General features: G+C 47.3%; 1 protein-coding gene across 3 annotated transcripts; it reads left to right on the forward strand.

Moving 5' to 3' along the window:
- The first annotated feature begins 197 nt into the window (after positions 1-197).
- LOC144735162 (uncharacterized) lies at positions 198-14400 on the forward strand. 3 transcript variants are annotated; one of them, XM_078617604.1, is made up of 5 exons: positions 198-1905; positions 3578-3703; positions 9311-9373; positions 9916-10018; positions 10641-14400. In XM_078617604.1, exons 1-5 carry the CDS (start codon positions 1752-1754, stop codon positions 11068-11070), a joined length of 876 nt encoding a protein of 291 aa, XP_078473730.1. In that variant the 5' UTR covers positions 198-1751; the 3' UTR covers positions 11071-14400. The 3 variants fall into 3 exon arrangements, with proteins under 3 accessions (XP_078473730.1, XP_078473731.1, XP_078473729.1); XM_078617603.1 differs by having other exon boundaries at positions 214-1905; positions 10632-14400; XM_078617605.1 differs by lacking the exon at positions 9311-9373 and having other exon boundaries at positions 201-1905; positions 10632-14400.
- The last annotated feature ends 115 nt before the right edge of the window (positions 14401-14515 follow it).

Here is a 14515-nt window from a genome sequence, read left to right on the forward strand (position 1 = left end):
TATCCCCTTGACTTCAAAAGCTCGGGGTCACGTTATACTGCGCGGCCAATCGTGCGCCTACCTGTGATTATCGCCCGTTTTTTCCCGTGCATGGAGCGCTGCGGCAGGTGCTTCTGCGACCTATCCTCTGTCCATCCGTACTCATTAATTTATTACTCACCCTGGTTAATCTGGAAGGACGCCCGGCTGGCGAATACATACCCTGCGAGTGTGTATTCGGTCTGGGGGTCAGGGTAGGTCGTGGCGCTGCGATCCCCTGACCTCATGGTCTGCTCTTCTCGCGTAATATTCTACCCCCAGCCCCTCGAGGTCGTGAATGACTCATTGCGGCTGGCTTGGTGAACCTTTTTGCACCCATACAATTTTAGGCCAACTCAGGGGCACCGCAATGTGACCTGTCCTGCGAGGGCCGGCCAATCTCCTGGCACCGGGAAACCGTGGGACTTTCCTCCTAGGGACCCTTTGGATTAAAACCCGTCGTGCCAGGCAATCCCCCGCCAGGAGACTGTGTGCGCTGCGTGTGTGTGCTCACAATGTGGGGGCCAGGGGAGGAGTCGCAGCGCTTGCAGAGTTGCTCCGAGGCCTTGGCACCACAGTTACGACTCGTCCATGTAGTGAGTCAGATCGCATAACATTTGTCTTGTAAAGCCTCCCTCCACCCGACACGGAATCTTAATAGAGTTGTCACGTGATTCATAAACGTGCCAATATCTGACCGCTTCAGCAGCACCACCATGGACGCATTCATGGGGAAGCGATCCACACACATGGAACATTTGAGTGCGGGTGTTTCACTGGCAATTACAGCCAGTAATTACAGCCAGTATCATCGGCAGCTGTCAGAATTGTGAATCACGATGTTTAGGCGTTAGAGACGTTTTGGGGGCTCATGCATGATATCGTCCGCTCTAGCACCCGAGACGCATCTCCAGTTCACCTGGCACCGCTATTTCGCCTCTCGTACGCACGGAGTGTGTAAATGCAAACAGCAAAACCCACCCTGGGCGACTATTTGTATCGATCAGCGAGTTATGGGCGTCGCTGACAGTGAGGGAAGATACCTCGAGTCGTGACACTTCCCCAGTCACACTTCTTCCCCAGGCAGACTCAGCCTCTCCTGAGTCCGTCCCTTTCCTTCCCATAGCCACACAGACATGCTGCTGCTCTCACAGTTAATGTTGTTTACGACTGCATTTGATCCGTGTGATTTTTCGCAGTTTACAAATGAATAGAATAAAGCACGGCCGTGGGAGGTGAACCGAGTGACGCCAGTGCCCGGCACTGGTGCCGCTTGCACACTCTCTGATGTCGCCACACTGGGACCAGGCGAGAGCGCGGCTCGGCACGGCACGGCTCGGCAAGGAAAACAAATTCCACTGCGCCGTCTTCCCTGAGCCGACTCAGTGCCGGGTAGAGCCCCCACCCCAAGGGCTGCCGGTAGCGAACTGAGCCAGCATCCTTCCCGCTGGTCGCAGAAACAAGTTCACTTCAAACTCCTGGATCGCACGCGACTCGGTCCTTCATCGCACTGAGGGCAATGAAAAACAAGCATCACCTTGAAGAGAACCCACAGTGGTGGTCCCATGGGGAAACTATCCGCATACACCCAGGGTTTAGGAAACCAATTTTTAGCCGATATGCTGAAACTACAGTCAACAGTTCCTTTTTTTAATGTGGAAACAAACGCCCTCTGCAACTTTTGAAGAGAACACGCCTCGGCTTGACCACACCATATTCTTCGCTGCAGCCACATGGTAGCGGTGCCCTCGATCATCTGCTCTCTCAACTCTGTCCTCAGCTCGAGTCAAAGACCTGCGAGAGCCAAAATGATCTTCAAGTTGTGTGTTCTGTGGTGTCTGTGGCTGGCCGCTGTGAATGGGCAAGACCGTGGTAACAACACGAGTGGTAAGCGTTAGCACACACTTGCTTGTTTCATTTATGGAATGTGAAGAAACAGAATCCTTGCCGGTTTTTAAAAAAATACTTTATTACGAGAATGAAGCAGCACGATCACAGCAATCTTCATGAGCCGGATGCCAAATCGCGGTCTGCTGCTGGTCACGACGAGACGACTTTGGTAGATAATGGAGGTTTTTGGGTTCGATCGCGTAAATATACACACCGGTTAGTGCTGTACTAGTGACCAATTGGCACGTTCTGTTTACGTGACAACCCTTACTAGCTGGCTGTGTCGCGTGGTGGCGGGTTTTAACAACACATTTATATATTTACGCGATCTAACCCAAAAACCTCTGTTATGGATGATATTGGTCGCGAAAGCCTACTGCGTGTTAAACGGACTTCAGTCGAGTTAGAGTCGTTTTCCCATTCCTCTTCCTCTGTTAAGGGAGTGCGGACCACAATGGATTGTTACATGGTCCAACATGTGGGTTGTATGCCCACAATTGCAATACTGTGGCCTGTGTCTTTAATGCATCTCTATGTATCTCGACGTGTCTATGGGTTTACATGGTCCACAGTTTGGGTTGCAGGGCCACAATCGCACTAATCAGGCTTGTCTTTGCATTTCCCATTAACGAAGGAGATGTGCACATCGGCCTGTTGCATGTTAAACTTCTTTTGCACCGTACATATCCCAAGCTCCTGCATATGATAACTCTTCAAATCAGTGCATGAGGCGTAGGAAATGTGCAGACTTGGGATGACAGAGAGAGAGAGAACGTGAATTGGAGAACATGCAAGAAACGTCGTATTGACCGTCAAGAGAGCAGATGGGCTTGGGCAGTACACGCCATGGTTACGGGGGGTTTGATGGCCGCACGGGGGTGGCTCATGCCCGAGCGGTACATCCACCGTGGTGATGGAGCAAAGAAATTGGCTTGTGGGGGAGCTTGGTGGATTGTTGCATCTCGAGACAGTGTGGAATTGCGTTGACTTGAGGAAGTCTTCATCCAACAGATGGGATATAACATGGCTGACGATGCTTTAAAAGGGAATTGGCCAAACATAGAAGCCTCTGTAAAGTGCTCAGAATAAATGAGGATCGTGGATTTAAAATATCCCTTTATCAATATCATCTTCACAGTTGCCATCTTTACCTTCATCATCAGCATACCTTCACTGTGTCAATATCTTTTAATTATCATCTTTATCATTGTCAACGTCGTCATTATTGCTATCACCACGTTATCTATTATCAGAATAACATTTTTTTTTATCAACCATCTTCACCTTCCTCTGTGTGCGTTCGTTCATTCCACCAGCATGTGACCCCATTTCTAGGAACACAAACATCGTTACAAAAGGTGGAGACAAGACTTCGCACTGCACATTTGCAGACTGCCGGTGTAACCCCATGTGACTGGATAGGTCGCGATGTTTCACCAGCGTTGGGTCAAGCGAGCCTGACTCTGCTGATGAAGCACTGTAAGCAGAAACTGCACCAGAGTTTGCTTGCATTGAACGAATGCTGTTGACGTTGTTCTTCCAGAAGGCCATGTGGTTGACAGAAGCGTAGAAAATGTCGAATTTGTATGTTTCTGGACAGACATGTGGGATTGTTTATTTTTTGTTACCTACATTCTGCACAATGACATAAATTTGTATTTTTTTACAGAGACATCAACTGCAGGAAGAACCAACACAACCATACAGAATAGCAACGCATTGTCATCAAAAGGTGTAACGTTCCAACAGACAGCAGTGCGTGGAGTCAACATCACTGTCATAACCAAGATTGCAGGTAAAGCCCATTAGAGGTCCTCTGGACCCTTACCCTCGGTTCATGTATCAAATATAAAAAAAATCAGGACGTGTTGAGTCAGTACGGGTGGGATGCGAGTTAGCGATCTGAGGTCACTATAAATAGAGCTCAACCCGTGATATTACAGAAATAGAAGGGCAGAGTCCCAACTCGAAGACACGGCATCAGGGAAGGAGTCGCACCACTCTGGTGCCAACTCACACGGTTCTATGTTTATCCATACAAACACCGCCCGAGTCTCTCATTCTTGGACATCGGTAGCCTGGTGTTAGCATTACCTACATATAGGGCCGAATCGACTGTGTGAGACTTTGAAAGCCCCTGGACAACTCGTTGTAGCGTACTTCTGTGCACCAGCTAAAGTCCCACCTTGCACAAGCATAGTTATTGTCACACCGTTCTGTGCGACCATCGCCATGTGTCTAAAGTTACTGCTTCTGTGAGCATCTCTCAGCAAAACACCCACGTTCAGAAGACAGACTCTCAACACGGAAGTGTAGCTCAACACTGCGACGCGATGTGTGCGCACACAAGACTGTCAGTATTACCGCAACTCTATACCGCACAAAACTGTTAGCATAGTTCCTCCCAGGACACCGTAGTAGTAGGACACCCAAGGCCGGCACTCCGAGCCGCGCTATTCCACTCCCGTGCTTGTTCGCCACTGCTCCTCAGTTGGCTGCCCCACCAAGCTGCCTGGAAACAGAGGGAACCCTCCTAGTAGGCTCTCCCTCTACCCATAGACACCCTACATGTTTATAGTGGGGGTAGAAGTTTACTTAATCTCCCTGCCTCGTTCTTCCTATAACGCCAACGCCTCTCTGCTGGCCGTTGTCCCTGGCTAGCCACCTGATGTCCTCCTGGTTCGTAGTTCTGCAAAGCCATCACCCCAACCGTGATGAAGGAGCCATTTGAGGATCCAATCAAAACCATCACCTTGCCATACATAGCAGGGATCACCAAAAAGATATCCAAAATCATGAACAAACACAAGATCCAGGTTCGATTTAACACTACGTAAAATTCGTGATCTGATCCCATCTGTGAAGGACGAGATCCCTGACATGCAATATCCCAGCGTCAACAAACGAAGCTGTATCTGCGGCAGTAGTTACATTGGGGATACTAAGCGACATGTCTCGGACCGTGTTCGTGAGCATAAGGCAGATTTGAAACACGGTAGGACCAATACCTCGGCTGTGGCTGATCATTGTTTTAATGCGACTGGCTCACACGAAATTGATTTCTCTAAGACGATGGTACGTTGCAAGCTCACTAGCTATCAACAAATATTCGTTCATGAAGCCATCCATATATACAGACACAGACACAATTTCAACAGAGAGGATGGGTACAAACTCTTTAAGTCATAACTTGTTGTATGTTGTCACCTTCCGTGCTTCACCTTGGTACTCTCTGACCCCAGGGCACCTTCGCTCTGACACCAGAAGCTTGTGCCACGCCCATTTTTGAAATCTTTAAAAACAGTTGCCTTCAGTGACCTTCCCCCTTTTTCCTCCTGAAGACGATCGCTTGTGTTGTGATCGAAACGTATTTTTATTTTATTTACTTTTATTATCATTTTATCTATCTATGTGACTTTACCGAAAGAACCAAAGAATATGCCGTGCTCCAGTTGCTGCAACCTCTCTCCCCCAGGGAGTCCTCATTAAGCAGACTTGGGCCTCTTTTTATATACAAGGTGCCTCAAAAAAATGTTGCCATTGATATGGAACTATCGTTTTCAATGGGAAATAAACCGGATAACACACTGTAACATGATAACAAATGTATGTTAATAGCTTCAAAAAGTCAAAGAGTCTCCACTTGTTTGCCATCGTTGTCAACACGTGACTGGAATCTTCTCCAGGTGGTCTCCAGAGTCCGGAGGCACATTTCTTGTGGTGTTGTTGCAAATTCTCAGAAGTGTTAACGTTTGTTTGAAGCACCCTGTATGTAACTTCCCCTGGCTATTTAATGCTCCCAGCTCATTGGTTGATAAGACCCATCATCTGCGAGGTTCATCATTCACACCGATGAAGACTGATAAGCCCTCTGCATGTAGAACCAATTGGACCTGATTTATTCTCTAGCCACTAATTGCTCTTCTGTTAATAATCTTTGACACTTAATATCTTCAGATCTACGAAGCCGAACGAGCTGAAAATTTCTACACAGACTCGCCTTGCGTGACAATTCAAGATTTAATCACCGGTCCAGGTCCTGCCCATCGTGGTCCTTTTCGTGTTTTAACTATATTTTAATCATTAATAACACTATGTAACACAATTTATGTTCCTGGGTAGTAAGTGTTATTTCGTAATTGCTTATGCCTAAAAAGTATAGAAAATGCCTATTATTCCCCACAAACTTTGCTTTTGTGACCAGGAGAGTGATATTTGGAAATGTACCTATTTTCAATGATAAAACGGGCGAATTTATGTATTTTGTTCACATAAAGACAGAAAAAACAACATTAATCAAAATTAACATGTTTTTATACTAAAGTAATACAAAAATTACTACACAAGAGTTAGAAGTCAATAGTTTTTCGAGATTTACAATTATATTGTAAATCACATTCACAAATCAGCCCCCAAATGTAGTCTCCCATCATGTTCTCGTTATACTGTCCTTGGTAGCGGCATTCAAAGTCCAGTATATCCCGTTGGAAGTGCTCGCCTTGCTCCTCCGAGTACGCTCCCATGTTCTCCTTGAATTTATCAAGATGAGCATCAAGAATATGGACTTTGAGGGACATCCTACAGCCCATTGTGCCGTAGTTCTTCACCAGGGTCTCAACTAGCTCCACATAGTTTTCGACCTTGTGATTGCCCAGGAAGCCACGAACCACTGCGACAAAGCTGTTCCAAGCTGCTTTCTCCTTAATAGTGAGCTTCTTGGGGAATTCATTGCACTCCAGGATCTTCTTTATCTGTGGTCCGACGAAGACACCGGCTTTAACCTTTGCCTCAGACAGCTTAGGGAAGAAGTATTTAAGGTACTTGAAGGCTGCCGACTCCTTATCTACAGCTCTGACAAATTGTTTCATAAGGCCCAATTTCATGTGCAGTGGTGGCATCAGCACCTTCCGGGGGTCCACCAGTGGCTCCCACTTGACGTTGTTCCTCCCCACAGAAAAACCGGTCCGCTGTGGCCAGTCCCGCCTGTGGTAGAGCGCCTTGGTGTCCCTGCTGTCCGAAAGGCAAAGATAGCTGGGAAACTTGGTAAAACCGACTTGGAGACCCATCAAGAATGCCACCATTTTGAAGTAATCCTCTTTGAGGTGCACCGAGTGAGCCAGGGGAAGAGACGGGTACTTGTTGCCATTATGGAGCAGCACGGCTTTGAGGCTCCTGGATGAGCTGTCAATGAAGAGGCGCCACTCATTCTGGTTACAGGCGATTCCGATTGGCTCGAACAGACTGGTCACATTGTGGCAGAAGCAGAGCCCATCTTGACGAGTGAAGAGGCTGCAAAATGGTTGGTGACGCTTCCTCTGATCTGCGACTTGCACACTGTCATCAAACAAGTTCCACTGCTTGAGCCTAGACGTCAAAAGCTCGGCATTGGACTTTGTGAGACCAAGATCTCTGTTCAAGTCGTTGAGGTATTTTTGGTTGGGGCAGTATGGGCTTCTCTCCTCAGCTCCACCTCTGAAATTGTCATCTGGATCTACAACGTCTTCCTCGCTCTCTGACTTGCTGCTCTCTTCTAAAGACGGCTGCTCTCTCTCCGGAAGAGTGGGTACGGGGAGCTCATGGCAGTGTGGCACCAGGGTGATGGATGAAGGAAGGTCCGGATACGTGATAGCAGGTGCATTCTTGCCAGTCCGACGTTTGGAAGGGTCCACCATGCAGAAGTAGCAGTTGCTTGAGTGGTCAGTGGGTTCCCGCCAAATTCTTGGGATAGCGAACTTCATGGCTCTCTTTTCCCCTCTGTACCATCCTACAAAAATACATGTATTTCACCCATGACCTAATGTGTAAGAGATTCTCGCAACATTTTTCATACTTTATATATTTTTTCAATTACATTGAAAATTGTTAAACATAATTTTTATTTTACAAATTTTATAACCTAAAATTCCAAGCAAAAATTGTACATCGTACCTTCCAGAGTTTTTTTTGCATTGCTCGCAGGTGAAATGAGGTGCCCAGGGTTTGTCTTGATCCCCGACAGGCATGCCGAAATATGCCTTGTCGGCCTCACACATCTTAGCAGATGCTTCCACAGAGTACGTTTTCGCTCTTGTCTTGATAAATTGGTCGCAGACATCGCAAAATGCGTTTGCCAGATGATTGCAGCCTCCTGATGCCATCTCAGAAAAATGCAGATATGTATCCACTTAGGCAGCTGGAACTAAACTGAACTGGTGGGCTTAAGGCCCCTGTATTTATACTACTATTTATATTACTGGACAGTTCTAGAATGTTCTAGAAGTTACTCCAAGTTTACTCGGCACTGAATCTATCTGGAATGTTCTGGAAAATAGGTACATTTCAAAATATCACTGTCCTGGTCACAAAAGCAAAGTTTGTGGGGAATAATAGGCATTTTCTCTACTTTTGAGGCATAAGCAATTAGGAAATAACAATTACTACCCAGGAACAAAAAGAAATACAATTTGTTACACAGTGTAATCCTACATTTTACCCCTCCCCCCCCCCTTTTTAAAATCACGAATGGTCATGCCCACCTACGACGGTAAACGTCTGGTTCAACGACAGCGGATGTTGCTGGGCAGCCTGTGAGCAGTGAAAGAGACGCGAATGTCACCGCTGGTCATGGCGCCCCAGTGGCTGTTTAGCAGCCCTCTTCCTCATAGCGAGAGCAACAACAACAATGTAAAACAACAAGCACACACTTTTATTTGCAGAAACAAATGTTGATGTGCTACAAAATTTGGTGGCTTCCTTTCGACATTTGTATTTATGCAGGCCACCCTCTTTTATAGAGCAAACCAAATTAGATTGTTTCCGGGGTCAACATTTTTTTCTCCTGATGACGATTGCTTGTGTTGCGATGGAAACATCGTAATATTCTTATTATTTTTTATTCACTTTATTTTTATTATTTTATTGTTATTTTTTCTATCTACGTAACTTTACCGAAAGACCCAAATAATATCAAAATAATTTATTTTCTAATTTTGAGTACAAATAAAAGTGTGCGCATTGAAAGCTTATTTTCTACCAATTTTTTTTTTATTATTGGAAAACTCACGTGCAAAACAGTTTTTTTCTATCTTCTTGGTTCTTTTGGTAAAGTCACGTAGAATGGAAATAATAAAATAATACAATAAAACATTATAAAATAATTCTCACGACGTTTCGGCCACAACGCAAGTAGCCGTCCTTAGGTGAAGACCAGGTTACTTGCGTTGTGGCCGAAACGTCGTGAGAATTATTTTATTGGTTATTTTATTATTTTATTATTTCCATTTTACGTGACTTTACCGAAAGAACCAAGAAGATGAATCCCTGCAGTCACGAAAGCTTTCAATGTTTTTTTCTATTTCTTTAGAGCAATCAATCTGCTACTGTACCATTGTCGCACGCAAATATTGGTGTTTTTGTGTTATAGAGGAAACAATTACAGTACGCAGCACAACCAGCCAGCCCAGCAATACATCGCCAACAATCGAAGGTGACGTTCATTCACACTGCAGTGCGTATAGTCCACATCAACACTATCACAAGTCCAGACTGTGGACATAAACCCTCTGTGTTGAGTTTGTATTCTCTCCCCCTGTTCTGCATGGGATTCCTCCGTGTTATCTGGTTTACTCCCATCGCTAACAAAAACCATACAATGCAACTGGTATTGGCGAACATATCCCAACGCTGAAAATAAATCACCTGAAAGCTACTCGGTGGGATTTCGCCCCCCGACAGCGATAACGTGGCAGGAGCCTCCTGAAACAGAGTTGAGACTCAGGAGTTTGTGAGTAACAAAGCTCAAGGAAAAAGATATCGGCCTCCAGCGTGATGACAAAGTGGCTCTCCTCCTTCACACTGGATGCGTGGCCACTCTTAGTCTCTGCCAAGACGTGAGTGAGCTGTGTGAAGGCGAGACCAAGTAGAAGTGCACAATATGCCGTGATATGACGTCGCTGTCCACATCCGAGGCGTCGCTTTCAAGAGTTTGCTGAACCGTGACTCTGACCCCCGGCTGTTGTTTGTACGCAGGTGATTTCGAGCGTTTGTTTACAAAGGCGAACCGAATTCCCCTGCTGGTGTTTGGGTTATCGGTCACTCTGGTCACCCTGCTGGTGTTCGTCTGCGTGCTGAGGTGAGCCCTTAACTGAGTTTTTCTACACACGCTTCCATTACAAAGCCACACATTAGAGCTGATGTCCGTATCCTGCGTCTGACCACACCTATGATTAGCACGGTTGGCTACGTACGGTGCGAAAGAAGCTCAACACACAGTACATACAACACCTGACCAACCCGTCTTTGCTTCCACATCTGTGTTCCCTGCCGTCCACAACCCACACTGACCAGCGTAGCGAAGTATGGAAAAATAGTTCCCACGACGCCACAAGGCGTGAGTCGGTTCTCGGCCAGAAGTGGATTGAGCGCAGGGCTGTGCGGGTACCTCTCGATCGTGAGAGTCTTGTGCTGCGCCGGCTCGCCTGGCACGAGTGAGCAAACGGGACGACGTCCACGACGGGCCAGGATAGAATCGGCAGAACACCACCATAGAGGGAGTTGGGATTATATTTTTATGAGAAATGTTCACACTTGGATTAGGATTCTGGTACTCCGTGACCTGATTTTGAAATACAGTTGAGAGCATGAATTGCACTTAAATTGGTAAAGTGCGCAGAGAACTCGGCGGGCACCCGAACCACGAATGGGCCAGACTGAGGAGACACGATGGGCGCGCTCCTCTTCCCCAGCACGTGCAGGTGCCTCGCAGCTCGCAGGCGCAGGGGCAGCGGCGTATTCGAGGTGCAGATGGTGGACATCAGAGAAGCGGGAAACCTTATGGCAGAGACGGGCAGCGCCCACGACATCGAGAAGGAAAATCCTCCACCCTGCGGTGCCAACGGAAGAACGATCCTCCCCGCGACGGGGCGCGCGGCCGAGGGGGCGGGCGAGCCGGAGCCGGGGGGCGGCGGCGGGATCTACGAGCTGGTGGACGAGGTGCAGGAGCACGCCGGCGGCGCGCCGGGAGCTGCGACGACCCCCGCTGCCGCGGACGACGGGCTGACCATGGTGGACAATGAGCTGTACCGGAGCGTGGGGGAGGCGCATCAAAGGGGCGCCGTTGTGGAGGCGGCGGGCGCCGGTGCGAAGGAGCCGGTGCCCGCGTGTGCAACTGTTGCTTCCGCTTGACCCCGGGTGACCTCGTATCATGACCGTCGCGAATCGCCGTCAACGGCGCTCCTGTTCACCGTCGGCGCCTTCATTGCACCTGCTCCTCTGTGACCAACCCAGGGGGGCGATGTGCCGAGCCAACATCTCTCATTCAACAACAGGTGGCTCACGTCCCGACTGTTGCGGGAGTCACGAGTGTAAGGGTTAGGGTTGCACTGAATATTTGATTGGCTCTGCGACTGTGGAATGCACGAAACAAAGGTGAGGAAGGTCGTGATGCTGTGGTTTCTTTCACCCAGCCAGTGACCCAGACCACAAGCTGCGAGCCGTCACTGCTGCTGTGTCTTAGTTGATTGTTCCAGCACTCACCAAACCCGGCTCCCAGCGACATCAACATCTTTCTATCGTGAAATAATCACTTGCAGAGAGAGAAGGTATCTTGCTTTTATTTCAAGTATTTTTTGGGTCTATTTACAGGTTATTATACCCAGTTCTCAATAAGTACACATTTATAAATGCGCAACTCTTAGACCCTATGTCATCACGAATGCACTTTCAGCAATATATTTTCACGCAACGTATGACAAACCCTAAAAGTGGCCAGTTTATATGTAGTGAGTCCAACTAAGTCACAGACGTTGTTCTTTAGAGGCAACACATTTATTGTAACATCAACACGTTAACACAAAGGGGTAACTGCCCCTTCACCAGATACAGCCCAGGGTGGTGACAACCCAGCTAACTACATATTACGTAGGAGTTACAGCTACGAAGGGTCGGACCCTCACTCGGTTCCCCGACCACGTGTTGATGCCTCGCAGGACGTGGAGCTTCCAGCTTGTAGATGTGGAGCTTGCAACTTGTGGATGTGGAGCTTCCAGCTTGTAGACGTGGAGCTTCAGCTTGTAGACGTGGAGCTTCAGCTTGTAGACGTGGAGCTTCAGCTTGTAGACGTGGAGCTTCAGCTTGTAGACGTGGAGCTTCCAGCTTGTAGACGTGGAGCTTCAGCTTGTAGACGTGGAGCTTCAGCTTGTAGACGTGGAGCTTCAGCTTGTAGACGTGGAGCTTCAGCTTGTAGACGTGGAGCTTCAGCTTGTAGACGTGGAACTTCAGCTTGTAGACGTGGAGCTTCAGCTTGTAGACGTGGAGCTTCAGCTTGTAGACGTGGAGCTTCAGCTTGTAGACGTGGAGCTTCCAGCTTGTAGACGTGGAGCTTGCAGCTTGTAGACGTAGGGCTTCCAGCTTGTAGATGTGGAGCTTGCAACTTGTGGATGTGGAGCTTCCAGCTTGTAGACGTGGAGCTTGCAGCTTGTAGACGTGGAGCTTCCAGCTTGTAGACGTAGAGCTTCAGCTTGTAGACGTGGAGCTTCCAGCTTGTAGATGTGGAGCTTGCAGCTTGTAGACGTGGAGCTTCAGCTTGTAGACGTGGAGCTTCAGCTTGTAGACGTGGAGCTTCAGCTTGTAGACGTGGAGCTTCAGCTTGTAGACGTGGAGCTTCCAGCTTGTAGACGTGGAGCTTGCAGCTTGTAGACGTAGGGCTTCCAGCTTGTAGATGTGGAGCTTGCAACTTGTGGATGTGGAGCGCTCTCCCTGGACACGTGATCACCCCCTAGCCCCCCACCTGGGGCCCTCTCTATGGACACTCCAGATCACGTGTCCACGGGGTCAACCAGAGTGCCATGGCCCTGGGCTGACACTCTCCCGCTCCCCCTTGTGGGAGCCCGCACTGCACGCCACGCGTGGTGGCCGCGCTATTCCAGCGCTCACCAAGCCCCGCTAGCGCTGGTACCACACCTGCCTACGGGGTGTACGCGATGACTGTGCATCGCACGGCACGGGGCCAGCACCATACAGTGACATCCCCGATGTCACTACATATACACAATATGGGGCACACTTTCCCACGCTCTGCTTTGAGATTGGTGTCGCTTCGTAGTCAAGCACATATTTTAAATTGTCAGGGCTAAAATTCAAACAAATTGAGTGGGGGAAAAAGTTTAGCACGATGCGTTTTGTGCATGAAGTCACTGGCGACCAAGCGAGACCGTCAACGCGGTGCTCTTTAAACTTCAGTGTCATCGCAGGTGGCTGAACCCCAGATTCAAATGCTCTTCAGCTGTCCTACTGGCTTAGTACTCTCTCCTCTAGTCACCTTCTTTGCTGCCAATGACTACATTGTGGAGCAAGACGTTCATTATTCACGGACAGCTACGAATCATACGCATTTTATGTAAATACATTTTATTATTATTTTCGATCGCTACTATACCAGGATACCAATGCCTGCTTGTCTGAGCAATATCACGGAATCTTTCATGACCACTTTAACACACCTGTATTTAGAATTGGGACCACAAGTTAATCGTAAATAACTCTGTTAGGTTATTCAAATGCTTAAATGTGGAACTTTTGTCCCCATGGTTACACTTGCTATGGCATTGTTCAATTTGAAAAACAATGGAACTGAGGGCGACATGAAAGTATTTCGCCTCGTTGTGGAGAAGAAAGTCAAGATAAATACGCCGTCTATTCTTCCTTCACAGGTAATTAAAAACATTTTTTTCGCACATTTTATTGGCCACATGGCCTGGGAGTTTGGATATTTGTGAAAAAGAGCTTCATAGCTCATCGGATTTCTCCAGGATAAATAAGATTCCGATTCCGTTTTTTTAAATTGTTGCAGCATTGGTGGAAGACAAACTCTGAACCAAACCTGGCTCTGCCGATGAGAAACTGAATGTCAAAACCGGTCCAGAGTTTTCCTGCATTGAAACCAATCCTGCTGAAAAGATACAGAGGTGTTGGGGTGGCCGTCAAAGGTTTCTTGAGATGAGATGGCTCCCTTTTAGAATGGCTTCCATTTATAGCCAGCCTATCAGAGTGCGTTTGTTCCAGCAGTTAAGTTTGTATGGTTTTTTTAATATAATTGTTACTGACAATGTGATGATCCAGGCGAATGTGCCTTGAACAATATGAATTGTATGCTTCAAAGAGCTCATGCACGCGGGACCTCAGCTTTTGTAAACACCTGATGCTGCTGGATGTAATATCCAGCAACACTTTGTATGCAATTGTCAATATTCTGCTTGCTTTCAAATATTCATCTGTTTTGCTGATAAATCAATCCACTGCCACATTTGCCCCGACGTGGCAACTCGATTCGATCGACTCTCGGGTGGCAGAGGGCATGGATGGAAATTGCATTATACTTACACAATCTAACCCTATAGGAACTGGTAATGATTCATGCTTCATATGATAATTCCACATATGCAACCTCACTTTGCAGTATTGTGTGCATTGAAAACTGCTCTAAAAAGCAGTATTTAATAAAAACATTATTTTCTATGTGAATATTTATTTGATTTTGTCATATATATACCGTATGGAAATGGCTTAAATGCAGAAGGAAACTAATTATTAATATTCTATAATAAAACCTTATACACCCGTTTGTTCCCAT

The sequence above is a fragment of the Lampetra planeri genome, chromosome 54 (assembly GCF_965212315.1).
Source record: "Lampetra planeri chromosome 54, kcLamPlan1.2.h2, whole genome shotgun sequence".
NCBI lineage: Eukaryota > Metazoa > Chordata > Hyperoartia > Petromyzontiformes > Petromyzontidae > Lampetra > Lampetra planeri.